Genomic DNA, 16774 nt, shown 5'->3' with positions numbered 1-16774 from the left:
AATGAAAGTGGGCAAAAAAAAAAACCCACTAAAACAATTATTAAAAGGTCCAAAACCCAGTATTGCCTGATTCCGGAAAAATCTTGAAAGCCGTTTAAGAAAGCTGCAAATGAGAGACCAATTTTTCAAATGATAATTATAAGAACATAAGAACATAAGAAATGCCTCTGCTGGGTCAGACCCGAGGTCCATCGTGCCCAGCAGTCCGCTCACGCGGCGGCCCAACAGGTCCAGGACCTGTGCAGTAATCTTCTATCTATACCCCTCTATCCCCATTTCCAGTAGGAATTTGTCCAATCCTTTCTTGAACCCCAGTACCGTACTCTGCCTTATAACGTCCTCTGGAAGCGCATTCCAGGTGTCCACCACACGTTGGGTAAAGAAGAACTTCCTAGCATTTGTTTTGAATCTGTCCCCTTTCAACTTTTCCGAATGCCCTCTTGTTCTCTTATTTTTCGAAAGTTCGAAGAATCTGTCCCTCTCTACTCTCTCTATGCCCTTCATGATCTTGTAAGTCTCTATCATATCCCCTCTAAGTCTCCTCTTCTCCAGGGAAAAGAGACCCAGCTTCTCCAATTTCTCAGAATATGACAGGTTTTCCATACCTATTATCAGACGTATTGAACCTAGTCACTTTAAACAAGCTTCAATGAAGTTCACTGGCAAATGATCTCATTGTTAATCTTCATATGAACACCCTGTGGTTTGAGTTTCCACTGAATAAAAAAAACAAAACAAAACAAAACATGCTGTTAGTAAGTATTGCTGGGAATATCATTCAAACAAACACAACTGAGATGTGTAAATATAAAGAACAATGTGGAGAAAAACAGTCCTCAATACTATGGCTCTTGGACCTATAAAGCACCTGTTGGAGCCTGTATCATCCATGGGTCTGTAAAAAAAACTCCACAAAATAGTAATCCATAAATAGTAATCATTCACACCAGTCCTTTTAAACTATTTCTCTTCAGTATATGTTGATTATTGTAAAGGGTCCACAGTAATAAATTTGAAAAAACTGATGGCTACATGAGTGCAAGAGCCATCAATATGGATGTCTTAAATAGCGTGGGAACTCTAGATTAGTTCTTAAGCACCATCCCAACACAAAACAAAAATATATCACTTATAAAGTTCAAAAATTGGGACAGTCACCCAACGACCACTCTTTGCAATCTTCTCCCGACAAGGGTCCACCTGTTTCGCTACCATCATGCACTACCTCAAGGGTCCAAGAGCTACAGTCACTGAACTGAGCATGTGTAAGAGAGCCGGCATCAGCATCCTAAGCACACCTGCTTACTTAAATGCTGCTCAGACAACACAGGTGGGACTGGCACTGGAGACCACTTTGGCTGGCGAGGCTTGGCATCCCCACCAGCCATTAAAGCAGACGGGTCCTGAGCCAAAGGTGACAGTGGTGTAGCCCCCAGCTACACCACTGGAGCCCACAGCACCTGAGAAACAGGCCTGAGCCTGACCACCTGTCCCCTGAAACACAAGAAATGAAACATTTTTCCTTCCTTGAAGTCATTTTTATGGATTTACTGACGTCAATTTATTTTTGCTTGCTTTTGACTGACTGCTTTTAATTAGCATCCTTGGCTTTATGTTGCTATTTCAAACCCCATCAATCCACAATGGCATTTAATGAGTTTTAAAATACCTAATTCATAAGTGATATTTTATAAATAATAGATGAATAAATTATTAATTGACTCTATGGTCCTTAGTTCCAGCCAACCACCAGCCAAACTATTTGAAGGCTTGTTTTACTTTTTTAGGCTTTAATTCATCATCAGACCTTGTTTTTTTTTTTTTAAGTGCTATGTTTTGTGCAATTCATTAACATTTATCTATGCGAGTTCAAATCTTATGTACTTAGCTTTAGCCATTTCTTCATTCTTTTTTTATTTGAACCTCGGGTGGGACCTTAGGGTTCAACAAGTTTCACCTGAAGGCTTTATCAAGAATGAGTCCCCTACAAATGAAAGGCAAAAGATGGTAAACCCGTCCGTTTCATTATCTTAACTTTTAAAAGAAGAATACCTCAATATCTTAGTAATTCTAGCATTAGAAGAAAAAAAATTACCCCTTTTGCTCCATAGTATCCCGACGTATAATCTTATATGTAAAGATGGCTGTGGCGTTTTTTAGTTTTGTTTAAATAAGATGACTCATTAACTACACCACTGATGATGGCGGCTCAGGGCTTTGGCACTGTGGAATGAAACTTTTACATCTCCATGAAATTAAAGCAGTCTTGTATACTGGATGGAATAAGTGAGGAAGGATAGCCATTCTGTGTTGCTGCTTCTGAAGGTCAAAATGAGTCCTTAAAACTTTCTTTGTTGAATCTTAAAGGCACCGTACCCACTGGCACCAGCAGAAAACATGACAGGACGTCAGACACTACTATGAAACCCTTCTCAGTTGTTACAAGTAAGTTATTTACAGGTGTCAGCATTTCATGACAATAGGGACGCGCAACAAGCGAAACCCCCAAAAATGACCCCAAAATATCCACAGAGAAGAAAATCCAGAAGAAACCAAAAGAAACTCTGTGGAATGACGATGTTCCTTAATGGACTTTATTTGAAAATGTCAAAGTTCCAAAGGTACACTAAAATCATCCACATAAAAGTAAAGTAATCCACATAAGAGCCTTAAAGGGCCTAATCCGCTAGGGATGCAGGACCCAACACGGTCCGAGTTTCAACAAAAAAGTCTTCTTCAGGGGTCCCTGGGGGGTCCTATAATGGTGAATACGTGGGAAAGCTAATATGTGGTGAGCCGGAAGTGAGACACTGCTTGCGGATTAGGTCCTTCAAGGCTCTTATGTGGAATACTTTACTTTTATGTGGATGATTTTAGTGTACCTTTGGAACTTTGACATTTTCAAATAAAGTCCATTAAGGAACATCGTCATTCCACAGAGTTTCTTTTGCTTTCTTCAACAGGGACGAGCAGCCAGAAAATTTTATGTTTCATGTCATTTCTGGGAATATTCTTTTTTTTTTCAGGTTTTCTTGGCCATTTTGTCAAATGTTAAGAGAGAGTGTGCACACTTTTGCAGAGTGTGCACTATTATTGACAAACAAGAAAACACAAAATGTTATGGGTTTTTTGCTCGTTTTTCATTAGTTAATAATATGCAGCAACTTGAGGTGTGTCAGTGACATTTTCCATGTCATTACAAATGACAGTTCATTCCTATAGGACAATGCTTTTCACTTCTTATATGCCAAGTAGGAAGGCAAAAACTATGTACGGTGTGATGGCTACATCCGATATTATACTACACTGATTCTCCTGCCTTTTCCTACCCCTTAAATCTGACCCGTAGTGATGGGAACCAGAATGGACTCATTCAGTTCAAGGCTTTGGGTCGGATTTAAGGGCTAGGAAAAGGACAAAACAAAAATCAGGGTAACAGGTTTTAGAGGCTATATTGAAGAAGTGGGGAAGAGGGGAGTTAATCCCACTGTACATCTATACAAGTGCATCCGTGCAGTTGTTTTGTGGAATTTATTTCCTTCCAGAAACCATATGAAATTCAATATCTCACTAAAGGGGCCCTTTTACTAAGCTATGGTAAACACTAGCACATGCTTACTGCAGGATGAAAAGATTTACCGTGGGATGCGCTCTGGTGTCCTGTGGTAAATGTGTTCTTTGTGCGCACACAGCGTGCACAAAAGTATAAAATTTTATTTTTGTTAAAGGAGGCGTACCTGAGCACAGGAAGTAGTCATGACACGGTGAATCAGTTAGTACATGGGGCATTGCCTTGCACTAAGGCCCATATTCTATAAATGGCACCCTACCGGCCACCTAAGTTAAGAGGGAAATGCTGTTTAAAACGGTACTTAAAAAACAGTGCCAGAATTGCGCCTCTGGAGGCGCGATTCACGTCAAAGGTAAGTGCCAGAAATATAGGCCTTGAAAACCCTGGCCTACATTTCCGGCACTTACCTTTGCCGGAGGTGTGAATCTCTAAACGATGCTGTCGCATAACTGACATGCGATTGGCATCTGCTTTTAAAGTGGCTGCTGACAATGGCTCCATTTAGAGAATCCAGGCCTAATTGATTAGCATAGGGTTAGCACAGAGGCCCTTACCTAGGGTTACCAGATGGCTAGATTTCCCCAGACATGCTCTCCTTTTGAGGACATGTCCAAGGGGCCGGACGGCTTTTCAAAACCCGGCACTTTTTCCGGGTTTTGAAAAGCTTTCCTCCACATTGCGTCTGGCAGGAGGGCGTCTGCACATGCGCAGGGCTGGGGCAGAATTGGGGGCAGGACCGGGGCGTGATGGGGCGGAGATGGGTAGAATGGGACGGGCCTGGGATCAGGTCTAGGGGTTTGGATTTTCCAAACGGAAAATCTGGTAAACCTACTCTTGCCGGTTCATAGACAACGGCGTGAAAGACAAAAGCGCGCTCCAACAATTGAGTGCAGCGCGCGCCGCCACGCCACTCTAAATTATAGTTTTTAGGGGCTCCGACGGGGGTTTTTGTTGGGGAACCCCCCCAGTTTACTTAATAGACATCGCGCTGGTGTTATGGGGGGTTTGGGGGGTTGTAACCCTCCACATTTTACTGTAAACTGAACTTTTTCCCTTAAAGCAGGGAAAAAGTGAAGTTTTCAGTAAAATGTGGGGGGTTACAACCCCCCACACCCCCCACAACGCCCCCACAATGCAGCGCGATGTGTATTAAGTAAAGTGGGGGGTTCCCCCCCCACAAACCCGTCGGAGCGCTAAAAACAGTAATTTAGAGATGCGTGGCGGCGCGCGCTGCGCTCAATTGTCTGGGCGCGCCTTTGTCCCGGCGCACTTTTGACCTGACACCACTCTTGCCACCTACAAAATTGAGGCAGTAAGGGCTCCTGATCTAATGTTTTTAATGGCCGCATGCTAATGGTACAATTTGCAAGTGGCCATTAATTCAGAAAATGGAAAAATCAGTTGTTTTCTGGCTGTGGGGAAAGTGGCCTTACTGTAAGGAAAAGACCCCTGTAAGGAGCATGCTAAGGCCACTTTTGCCACAATATAGCAAAAGGACCCTTTAAAGAGGTACCATTTCAGAACAGTGCAAATAAATGGACTAGTGGGCTTTTCGCGTTCGGTTTTGTATTTATTTGGCCCAAAACTTAAATCTGGCCCTTAGTCTCATCTTTCAAGCTGCCTGCCATTGGATTCAAAACCAGACATGAATGCAGTTGTATGACTTCTGAAGGCATCCAGTGGAAGAGAGAAAGAGGAAGAAGAATGTATTGGAGAGAAAATGATGTGGTATCATCCCCAGAGAATTCATCCATTTCAGTTTAATAACCAAAAAGCAATATGGGGAAAAGATGAGCACTTGAGTGAGAACTTTGATGAGCAGCACCATTATGGGAGTTAAGCACCATTATGCGCTATTTATAGAATCGGCCCCAAAGGTCCTGATTCTACACTACGAACGGTGCCCGGTGGTGTCTAATTTGTAGACGCTGCTCGATGCAGTTGTCTATCAACCGCTAGGTCATGTTTATAGAATCACGCCTAGCAGCACCTAAGCAGACTTGGGTGTTGCTAGGCATCCTAAAGGTAGGTCCTGATACATTAGGCCAGGTTTTCACTGGCCTAATATACTGGCGCCTATCTCGGATGCCTAGCAATGCCTAACTCAACCACGCCTATTCTCCACCCCTAGCCAGGCCTACTTTTCAAGTAGGCATCGGAAGGCGCCTCCACTTAGGCGTTGCTAGGTGCCGTGTGGAATTCCGCGCCTAACTTTTAATTGTAATTTTTAAAAAAATGAATTATTCAACTAACTTCAATGGTGCAGTCAATTATTACGCTATTTAAGCTAACTGATTTAATTTAGGTTCGGCGCGGATTTTAGTTAGGCGTTAGTAGGTGGTCTCAACTGTGGCACCTAGAAGCACCTAAGGTGCCTTTTATAAAATCTGACCAAATGGCTAGATTCTGTGAATGGTACCTAAATAGGCAGCGTCTACAGAAATGGACACCAGCCGCATGTCAATCACGCTTAGGTGCTGTTAAAAGAATCATGGCTAACAAAGCCTAAGAAAAAAAACTTACGATGCCTGCAACGTTGGCCTAAATTGCAGGCATCTAAGTTCTTTAGTGAATTGCACCCAACGGTGCCTAAGTCCCGCTCTACCCCATACCTTGCCCACTTAGACATAAGGCGCCATTAGGGTCTTGCGGTAGATGCATTAACGGCACCTACACTGTAGATGCCTCCTAGTGTCTAGTTTTTTAAATAAGTTTTTAATCAGTTTTAAACGATGCAGTCAATTACCGCGCTGATTAAAGCCAATTAAGACAAGTTAGGCAGCGGTAGGGCGCCTATCACTGCCTAAGCTCTACAGCACCATTTATAGAATATGGCCCAAAGTGTTTACTTTGATTCTTGGCAATTTATGATTATAATTTTGTATAATTCCATTTGTTTGTATGCATAAGTATATATTTTGTTAAATATATTTTGTTTTGCTCTTGCAAAAGCTGTTGTGATTTCTACCATTGGACTTGGCAGTTTCCTAACCACCAAAAGACTATTCAATGTCACCAGTAAGTCACTGTCATTCTTTCATTTCCTGTTGAGTTGTAGTTCTTTCTGTGACATTGTTGTAATTCTGTATTGTATCATTATGACAGAGAAAGAAAGATGAATCAAACCTTTTGCGGAGACGGAATTCTTTCTATGGAATATCACTAATTATCACCTTCTTTGATCAATTTAAAAATGGAGGGGAAAAAAGTCCCCAGTGCATGATGCAAAATCAAACTAAAGGCATCCATTCAAAAAAAAAAAAACAAAAAACAACAAACCCCACCATAATTGGTCCTGATAAAACTCCATTTGTCTCATTATCACCATTTTATAGTATTATTTAATTCCAAATAGAGAATGCCAGGCCACTATCATTGAGCTGCAAGTTAAGCTTTAGGTTTCATTTGAAAGGCCCCATCCCCTGAAGCATCCTGGAAGGGTAAAACAAGGTTTCCTTGTCAGGACTCTTTACTTAATTACAGCGCAGGATGGCAGACTGCTATAACTGCTTTTTAGAGATTTTCAGCTCACCTGATTATCTGATAATACTGTAGCACTGAATATTAACCAGTTGAAGACAACAGCTTTTAAAGAAAAGTGATGTTACTATGACTATTTGTGTGATTATTTGAACATTGAGACTTTACAAAAAAATATTTTCCAAAATAGTAATAATCAGAAAATGCTTTCACAGATTACACATGATTCGTTCTATTGCAAATCTTCTGGAAACTTCATCTTTAAATACTCTAATTCACTCACAAGTCATTTCTAGACTAGACTATTGCAATGCGCTATATAAGGAAATAACCCCCAAATAACTCAGATGACTGCAAATTCAAAATATCGCAGTTAAACTCCTAACCAAAGCCAGAAAATTTGACCATGACACTACTCTTGATTAATGCACATTGTTTACCACTTTCCCACAGAATAACATAAAATTTTACTTCTAACATTCAAATCTAGAACCGTTCACTCCCCAGCATTTATTGATAGATTGCTCATTCCCTATAACTCATCTAGACTACTACGATCATATATCAAAATATTTTAGTCATGCCTTCATTATGTTAAATTGTTTACGATACCACTTTCAAATCAATCTTCTCTGTAACTGCCCCCTATTATGGAACTCTCTGCCATCACTTCTTCGGGAGGAATCTTCTCTGGATAGATTCAAATCTAACTTTAAAACTTTTTTATTTATAGATGTATAATCCCTCAATAATTCCTAAACTACAGAAACAAAATTATTCCCCCCATATTGTATTTACCATCCATGTCTTCCTGTCCTATCAATTATTGTATTTTCCCCTAACCTATTGTATGATAATTTACATCTGTTAATGAGTTTTGTATGTATTACCCTAAATTATAATCATTTTACCTTTGAATGCCACTTAGAAATTTGATAAGCGGGATATCAAATTTTAATAAACTTGAAACTATAATACAGTGATGAGGAGACATGGAGTTTTTCCAGGACCAGAGATGGTGTGATTTTGAATGGAAGCCTTTAGTTTGATTAGGCTCTGTGCACTGAGGTCATTTTTACATTGATCAAAGAAGTTTGCAATTAAATAATAATAATAATAATAACTTTATTTTTGTATACTGCAGTACCAGAATAGTTCAAAGCGGTTTACATGGCAATAGACTGTACATCGACAGTGAAGTTACAAATAAGTCAATCAAAATAGCTTAGCAAGTTGGGAGCAGGCAAGAAGGAGATAGCGAAGTTACAAACAAGTCAATTAGTGATATTCAGCAGAAGGGAGAAGATATTAGTCTCTGTATTTTACTCTCCCCCACTCAAAAAGTGGTTTGTCATTTTTTGACTAGTCAAACCGGTTCATAGACAAAACCGCCGAAGACAAAGGTACGTGCCAACCAGCGCAAGATGGAAGCGCACACCGAAGAAAAAGAGTGTTTTTAGGGGCTCCGACGGGGGGGTTTGTTGAGGAACCCTACCACTTTACTTAATACAGATTGCGGCGGCGTTGTGGGAGGGTTGGGGGGTTGTAACCGCCCTCATTATACTATAAACTTAACTGTTTCCCTGTTTTTTAGGGAAAAAGTGAAGTTTTCAGTAAAATATGGGGGGTTACAACCCCCAAACCCCACACAACACCCCCTCAACGTGGCGCGATCTGTATAAAGTAAAGTGGGGGGCCCCCCCACACACCCCCGTCGGAGCCCTTTAAAACAGTCATTTTCTTCGGCGCGCGCCTCCACGTTGCGCTCAGTTGTCTGCGTACCCCTTTGTCCCGGCGCGCTTTTGACCTGACACCATCAAACCTATTGCTGCCCTGAGTTCATTTAGGGAAATGGAGGTCAACCTTGTCTTTATAGTGCACCCCAAGACCGTGCCCTAAACTAACCTGAATATATTGAACCTTTGACTTTTGCTCATCCTATCTTTGTGGCCCTTCTGAGTATGGGGACAATAAATGAAGGGATCAGGGTCAGGATTCAATGTTGCCAGAAAAAAAAAAGACCAGAGAGTGTCTGACTCACACAGATTGATGGGACTCTATAACTTGGCCTACACATGCTCAATGGGAGTCTGAGTTAGTTGCAGGGTCAGTCAGTGCTACAAGATGACTTGGAGCTAGGCACAGGGGTGTCAAAGTCAGTCCTCGAGGGCTGCAATCCAGTTGGATTTTCAGGATTTCCCCAATGAATATGCATGAGATCTATTTGCATGCACTGCTTTCATTGTATGCTAATAGATCTCATGCATATTCATTGGGGAAATCCTGAAAACCCGGCTGGATTGCGGCTCATGAGGACCGACTTTGACACCTGTGAGCTAGGGTTACCAGACATCCTCGAAAAGGAGGACATGTCTAGGGGTCCAGATGGCTTTTCAAAACCCAGCACTTTGAAAAGCTTCTAGCAGTGAGCGATGTCAGGATGGCAAATGTGCATGTGCCAATGCAACACGGTGATGTCATGCACATGCATGTGATGTCATCGCAGATGCCATCTCGACGAGCAAACCGGTTGAGGTGGGTGGGGCTGGGGGGGCAGGACGTGGGCTGGAATGGAGCATGACGGGTAGAATGGAGCATGACCTTGCAGAATGGGGCGGGGCCATGGGTCCGGATTTTCATTTCCAAAAATCTGGTAACCCTACCTGGAGCAGAAGTATGGGAGAAAAGGTAGAGCTGGGGTCATATGATCAGTTTACTTTCTAAAATGGGGTTGCAGCTGCAAAATGTTTGGGAAACACCGAATTAGACTGAAGGGATGAAGCTCACTGTTTTTGTACTTTCCATTTTTAATTTATAGGACATGTTTAGCAAACAGTTAACACCCTGACATTAGCAGGGCTGCAATGTCGCTGTGCTTCTTTGATTAGTGGACAGATAATGATATTTTAAGTTTCTTATGGCACCTATTATCAAGCTGCCCTAGAGGTTTATAGCATGGAAATTCCTATTAGCATTGGAGCCCTTATCTGGCCAGCCTGCGCTAAAAACCTCTAGGGCAGCTTGATAAAACGGGGTTAATAAGCAATGTAGCACATTGAATGTGTCCCAGAAACAAAAAAAGTGGGAATGAACAATCGACCTCCAGCACCAACTGAAGTTCCAAAATCCAAGAAATTTATTACTAAAAATAATATAGTGCTCCCCCGGTGATTCGCGGTATTTTCCGACCACGAATGACCGGGCAGGAGAGAGCAGCCGGAGCGCCGGTGAGTGAAGGAAATCACTCACGGTATGCTCCGACCGCCTCTTCCTGTACTAAAGTGAGGCCTCACCAATCAGGAGCAGCGTGTCATGCCTCATCTAATAGAAATGCCCCATAAACTATATAAATGAAGCATTGTATCTGGCCCATGAGGGTGTAAAAGAGGTGTTAAAATAAGCCAACCTTGTGTATGCGCAGAGGAAAAATCTGAGCATCCTGTAAAAAAGTTATCAATCAAAATATGTATAAAACATAAGCTATGTTTATTTGTACATGGATGTGCCTTCAGGTTCTACAGGAAAATCTCCACAGCATACCATATCCTGGCCTGTCCTAGTGACCGTTCTGCTTTTGATCTGTACCATTTTGTTCTTCTTCATGATCCGACAATGGTGTCAGTACAGGAGAGAAATGTAAGTATGAGGCAGTGACCCTAGAATGAGAGCCCCCCCAAGCCAAGCAGCAATGTCTAAATGTCCTCTCATTGTCTCAAAGGAATCCCCCAAATAAACTGAAAACTATAGGTAATAAGAGTATGCCAGAAGGTAAGGTGCCTTCTTTGCCTCTCATGTGAGACATTCTTGTTTTCATAACGTCTTGCACAAAAGCCACAGGATCAATGTTTTTTAAGGGGCTGTTGCAGCATTTAAACATTTCCTATATATTACGTGGTGCTCTCTGCAGAAGCAGTGGCACTAAATATATGCTCATGGCAATGAGTATGGCCCCTATATGGATAGCCAATGAGATTCTGCAATTATTCATATCGGTGTAGGTAGGGTTACCATTTTAAGGGCCGCAAAAATCTGGACACATGGCCCTACCCTGTTCTGCCCCTGCCCTGTTCTACCCTGCCTCTGCCTAGTTCCGCCTTCGGTTCCACCCCGTTCTACCCCAGCCCCTCCCAGTTCAACCACCAGCCCTACCCCCACAAACCTCTCTTCTTCCCTAAGAAGCTCCGGCCACGACTGGAGGGCCTGGAGCATGCGTGGATGTGTGTGACATCATCCACGCATGCTCAGATGACCTCCAGATGCAGGCGGAGCTTGGGGGGGGCTTTCCAAATTCCAGAAAAATTCCATCCGAGACCCCAGACGGCCCTCTAAAAAGAGGACATGTCCGGATTTTCCCGGAGGTCTGGTAACCGTAGGTGTAGGGATAAATTTAGGACAACCTTTCCGTTATATTGATAGCAGCTAAATATCACTGGCTATCTGTAGACAAGTGAAACATTCACACTCCACCCTGAATCTGCCCCAGACAACCTGCAAAATTTTCTGTGGCCTGCTCAAACTTATGGATAGGGTAATTAACTACTCTACTTATGCATGTAACAGCAAAATTCTGTAATTGGGTACCTAAAAAGATAGACGCCTACAGTTAGGCACCTATTTCATGTCAATCACACTTAGGCGCTCGGTACAGAATCATGCCTAACTGAAACTTAGGTTCATAGTCAGTGGCGCACAAGACACCAGCGCACCGACAATCTAGTGCTGACAATTCAGTGCAAGAAAGAAGCGTGCCGCCGAAAGCCACCGAAAAACTTATTTTTAAAGAGCTCCGACGGGAGGTGGGGGGGAACCGCCCCACTTTAATGCATAGTGTTCGCGCTGCTGTTGGGGGAGGGTGTGGGGGGTGCAACCCCCCACATTGTAGAGAAAATGAAACTTTTTCTGATTTTTTTCAGGAAAAGTTCCGTTTTCTCTGTAATGTGGGGGGTAGCACCCCCCCAACGGCAGCGCAAACACTATGCATTAAAGTGGGGGGGCTCCCCCCACACCCCCGGAGCTCTTTATAAATAATGTTTTTCAGCGGCTTTCGGCGGCGCGCTTCTTTCTTGTGCTGAATTGTCAGCGCTGGATTGTTAGTGCGCTGGGGCGCGATTATCCCATCACCGAAACTTAGGCACCTAATAGGCATCTAAAATGTAGGCCAGGTTTTTAAAAGCCTATATTATAGGTGCCTAAATACTTTAGAGAGTCGCACCTAAGTTCTTCTCCGCCCCTATACAGGCCTACTTTGGAATTAGGTACCATTAGGCGCCATATAATAGGCGCCCATCTTATGTAGAATCATGCCTAAGAAGATAGGTGCCTATCACCCAATTCATTTTCTATTTTTTTCAATTATGAGCTTTTTAAACCTCATAATTGAAGCCAATATACTGTACTAATTAAGTTAGGTGCCTAGCTTTAGGCGCCTTTTATAGAATTTCCTTTTTAGTGACCTTATAATTAAATGGAAGACAAATTTTTTCAAATAGTTTTCAAATTTTTGACAGATTCAGTGGATTTTTTAATATTTTTCACATTCCCCTTTCCATCATTAATATTTAAATGATGTTTATGGTCTTCATACGCAGAGAATGGATACAAAACTGTACATAAAGGGGAGAAGGTCTCTTGACATTCCTGTAGTATGCATATAAACCACTAAATGAAGAACTTGTGTTGCCATTGGATACTGTATATGAGATTGGCTCTGGGTAGATAGTTCTCTCAGTTTTCCCCAGACAAGCATGTGCTTCCATGGTATTCTATTGTATCAATGCACTTAATCTCTAATGAATGAGTACACTGATCAATTGACGATAGGAACAGAAGTGAAAAAAAATCTCAGATCTGAGAGGATTATGCTTCTTGTTCTTTTCCACAAGTATTCAGGTTCAACCAAAAAGAGAAAGGTCCTAGAATAAGCTTTGCTAGTAAAAGAAAATAAATGTAGCATAACAATTTTTTTATTCATTTATCCAATTTTCATGTCTTTTAATTTCCCTTTAGCATGGATAGACCCCCACCATTCAAACCTCCACCACCCCCAATAAAGTATGCATCAATTCAAGACTCTGATGAAACTGAGGCATCTTGCCATGCGCTGGAAAATCTCTAGGTCCTGATGGTTTTCTGTTTGTCGTTGAAAGGATGATTAGAGAAATTTTTCCTTCATGATAATTTTCATCATTGCCACAAGTATGTTGCTGTTCTACTCAGTCTGATCAGTTGAATATCACTTCATGTACATATATATAGACAGTATATATGAAATGCAGAAGGCAGTCTGGTGTCTGTTCCTCAGCTGATATCAGCAAATAGGCTGATTATTACCTCATGATGCCTCATGATGGAGGGACACTTGAAATTTATAGAACAAGGAATTTATATGTTGCTGATAGACACTAACCCCTTTCCCCCACCTCTAAATTGAGGTTTCTGCTATAGTAGCTAATGTTAAAAGTTTGATTGTGTAGACACCCTACATTGTTCATTTATCTATATAGTGCCTTCTAAAAGTTGCCATATCCATGTAAACTGATATACACAACATATCCTACACTTTCAACATAGTGTATTTTGAATTGAATGATAAAAATATACAAGGATGTGGCAACTTTTAAAAGGCACTGAATGGATAGATGAATGAATGAATGAATTTAGGGTATCTAGAGAAACACAATCAAAACTTTCAACATTAATTGCTGTGGTGGAGCCTTGAAATCATAGAGGCTTGACTGTATATGTCTAAAAACTGCCTAAATAAATTAGGTAGAGACACATGTGCCATTCACATGTGTCAATTGGATTCCAATTCTCGTGGAAGTGAATTTAAAGGAAAGACCTAAACATACTAGACTTGGAACAGCTGGAAGAACACCAGGATAAAGCTCTTCATAAGACACAGACTGGGGGGAAGTTATAAGAAAATGCCATTATGTTCGAATATCATTTGGGGTCCTGTCAAGTCCATCACTGTAAAGTAGAAACAGATTGGTACCACCACCACCACTACTACCACTACTTATCACGAATATAGTGCTGAAAGGCGTACGCAGCGCTGTACAGTATGACATTTATAGACAGTCCTTGCTTGGAAGAGCTTACAATCTAACTTGGACAGACAGATATGCAATAGCCATTAGATTAAGGAAACTGCTGAGGAAGGTCACTGTGAGACCTAATATTTCTTTGAAAGAACTACAGAGGTATCCAACTGAGGCTGGGGTAAGTGTTGATTATTCATCAGTGTTCAAGATTACTCTACAAATCTTGTCTGTGTGAGAGGATGGCATAAAAAAAAAGAAAGCCACTGCCGAGGAAAAGCCTTAGGATGCGCCACACAGTGTTGGCAGAGAAATACTCATGAGACACTGCATACGAAGGAGGAAGTCTGTGGTCTGATGACACCAAAGTGGAACTCTGGTCTCAATGCTAATCAATATGTACAGCATGAAACAAATAAAACACATCATCCTACTGATACCATGGTTGTGGCAGCATTATTTTGCGGGACTGCCTTGCAGCAGCGGGATAGAAAGGCTTGTGAAGATGGGAAAGATGGATGTATAAAGTATAGGCAGATTCTGAGGGAAAGCATTTTCTAGTCTACCATAGGCCAGGGACTGGAGAGATGATTTGCTTTTCTGGCAGGACAATTTAACCCAATCACAAAGGAAAAAGAACAATGGAATGGCTTAGCAAGAAGAATTTTGAGTGGCCCAGTCAAAGCCAAAAGGATGGATCCAATGAAAATTTCTAGCTTAAGTACTGCAATCCACAGATAATCCCAAATCGACTGAAAGAATTTGAGCTCTTCTGCTAAGAAGAACGGGCAGAAAATGCACCATCCCACTGGGGAAAATTGGTGAACAGTGACACTTAACCTTAACAATCGTTACTGCTGCAAAATGAGCTTCCACCATTTAAAGGACTGAGGTGTGTGAAAACTTATGCAATTCTAACGGCTTCTTAATGTTTTATTCTCAGCTACTTTTCTTTGAATATTTCAGTAATTGTTCTTTCATATATGTTGAATGGATCAGTAAAACAAACTCCTACTTCAATGCAGGTTGTATTATACATTTTACAAGAAAATTAAAAAATGAGCAAGAATGTGAAGAATTTTACAAGGGACTGTAACAGACTGAATAAGACATTGGTACTGTTACAGCAGATCACAGGGTTCACATATCGTACGAAGGATCTTATACACCCAGAGACATAGATTACTTTAATTTCAATGATTTTTACTCCCCCAAAGCCTCTGAAAAGTAAAAAGCTGAGAAGTGTCTTGTCTTCCAAATTATTCTGTTTTACTTCGTTAATAAAATGGACAATTTTACAGTATTATTGTACTGACTGCCAGGGATATGAAAGAATACTTACAAAAATTTGATACATGCAATTCCAAAGTATGTGAAATGATTTAAGGGTTCATAGACAACGGCGTGAAAGACAAAGGCGCGCGCCGACAACTGAGCGCAAGATGGAGGCGCGCGCCGAAGAAATTTACAGTTTTTAGGGGCTCCGACGGGGGTTTTTGTTGTGGAACCCCCCACTTTACTTAATAGACATCGCGCCGGTGTTATGGGGGGTTTGGGGGGTTGTAACCCTCCACATTTTACTGTAAACTTAACTTTTTCCCTAAAAACAGGGAAAAAGTGAAGTTTTCATTAAAATGTGGGGGGTTACAACCCCCAAACCCCCCACAATGCCCCCACAACGCGGCACGATGTCTATTAAGTAAAGTGGGGGGGTTCCCCCACACACACCCCCGTCGGAGCCCTAAAAACTGTCATTTTGAGCAGCGTGCGCCTCCGCGCTGCGCTCAATTGTCTGGGCGCGCCTTTGTCCCGGCGCGCTTTTGACCTGACACCGATTTAAGTCATGTTATGTATGTCTACATACAGTTATCATACTCAGGGATTTAAGAGATGTAGTTCTAGGGTCTCTACGAGGGGCCTCTGAAAAGTTCTCAGCCTAACCAAAGTTGGGGCAGTCTCCATCGAGCGCTATACACTTACACACACACACACACACACACACACACACATTTTACAAAACTGTGGAAGAGGTTTTTAGCACTGACCAGCATGATGAATGCTCTGCGCTGCTCCAGTGGTCATAGAGTTCCTATGAGCATTGGAGCAGCGCAGAGTATTCAGCGTGCCGGCCGGTGCTAAAAACCTCTTCCGCACTTTTCTAAAATGGGGGGGGGGGGGGGGGGTTTAGCTAAGTGATTTTCCACTTTTTTCATTCCGTCAGGAAAATACAGAACAAAAAAAAAGTGGAAAATCGCTGGACCAAGTGTATAGCCCTCAATGGAGACTGCCACAAATTTGTTGTTTGGACTGAGAACTTTTCAGCAGTCCCTCATATATGTACCTATATAGTAAAAGTTTAGTGGTATCTGTACATATTCCAGCTTTCACTGAGGATATCATACAAGTATTTAAGTGTAGCTATAGATCTTATGAGCTGACATGTTTATTGCTGAATTGTTTTGCTGCACAATTTTAATAAAAATATTCCAAAATCATGAAAATGCAATTGGCTGGGTTGTTGGTTTTTTTAAAATGTTTATTGGCAACAACCTGTTGTCACAGGAGGTGCTATACTAAGGGCTCCTTTTACAAAGATGCGTTAGGGCCTTAACGCGTGGAATAGCGTGCACTAAAATGCTGTGCAAGCTAGCCGCTACTGCCTCCTCTTGAGCAGGTGGTA

General features: G+C 41.8%; 1 protein-coding gene across 1 annotated transcript in view; it reads left to right on the top strand.

The window, feature by feature from the left end:
- The window catches only part of CD96 (CD96 molecule), a 73875-nt gene extending 58277 nt beyond the window's left edge, over positions 1-15598 (top strand). Inside the window, exons 11-14 of the mRNA XM_033940235.1 lie at positions 2368-2445; positions 6524-6589; positions 10564-10687; positions 13058-15598. Coding sequence (XP_033796126.1) covers positions 2368-2445; positions 6524-6589; positions 10564-10687; positions 13058-13166 — 377 coding nt within the window. The 3' untranslated portion in view covers positions 13167-15598. The remainder of the gene's footprint in view (positions 1-2367; positions 2446-6523; positions 6590-10563; positions 10688-13057) is intronic.
- The last annotated feature ends 1176 nt before the right edge of the window (positions 15599-16774 follow it).

The sequence above is a fragment of the Geotrypetes seraphini genome, chromosome 4, assembly GCF_902459505.1.
Source record: "Geotrypetes seraphini chromosome 4, aGeoSer1.1, whole genome shotgun sequence".
Lineage (NCBI taxonomy): Eukaryota > Metazoa > Chordata > Amphibia > Gymnophiona > Dermophiidae > Geotrypetes > Geotrypetes seraphini.
This window is presented reverse-complemented; position numbering and strand designations above follow the sequence as displayed.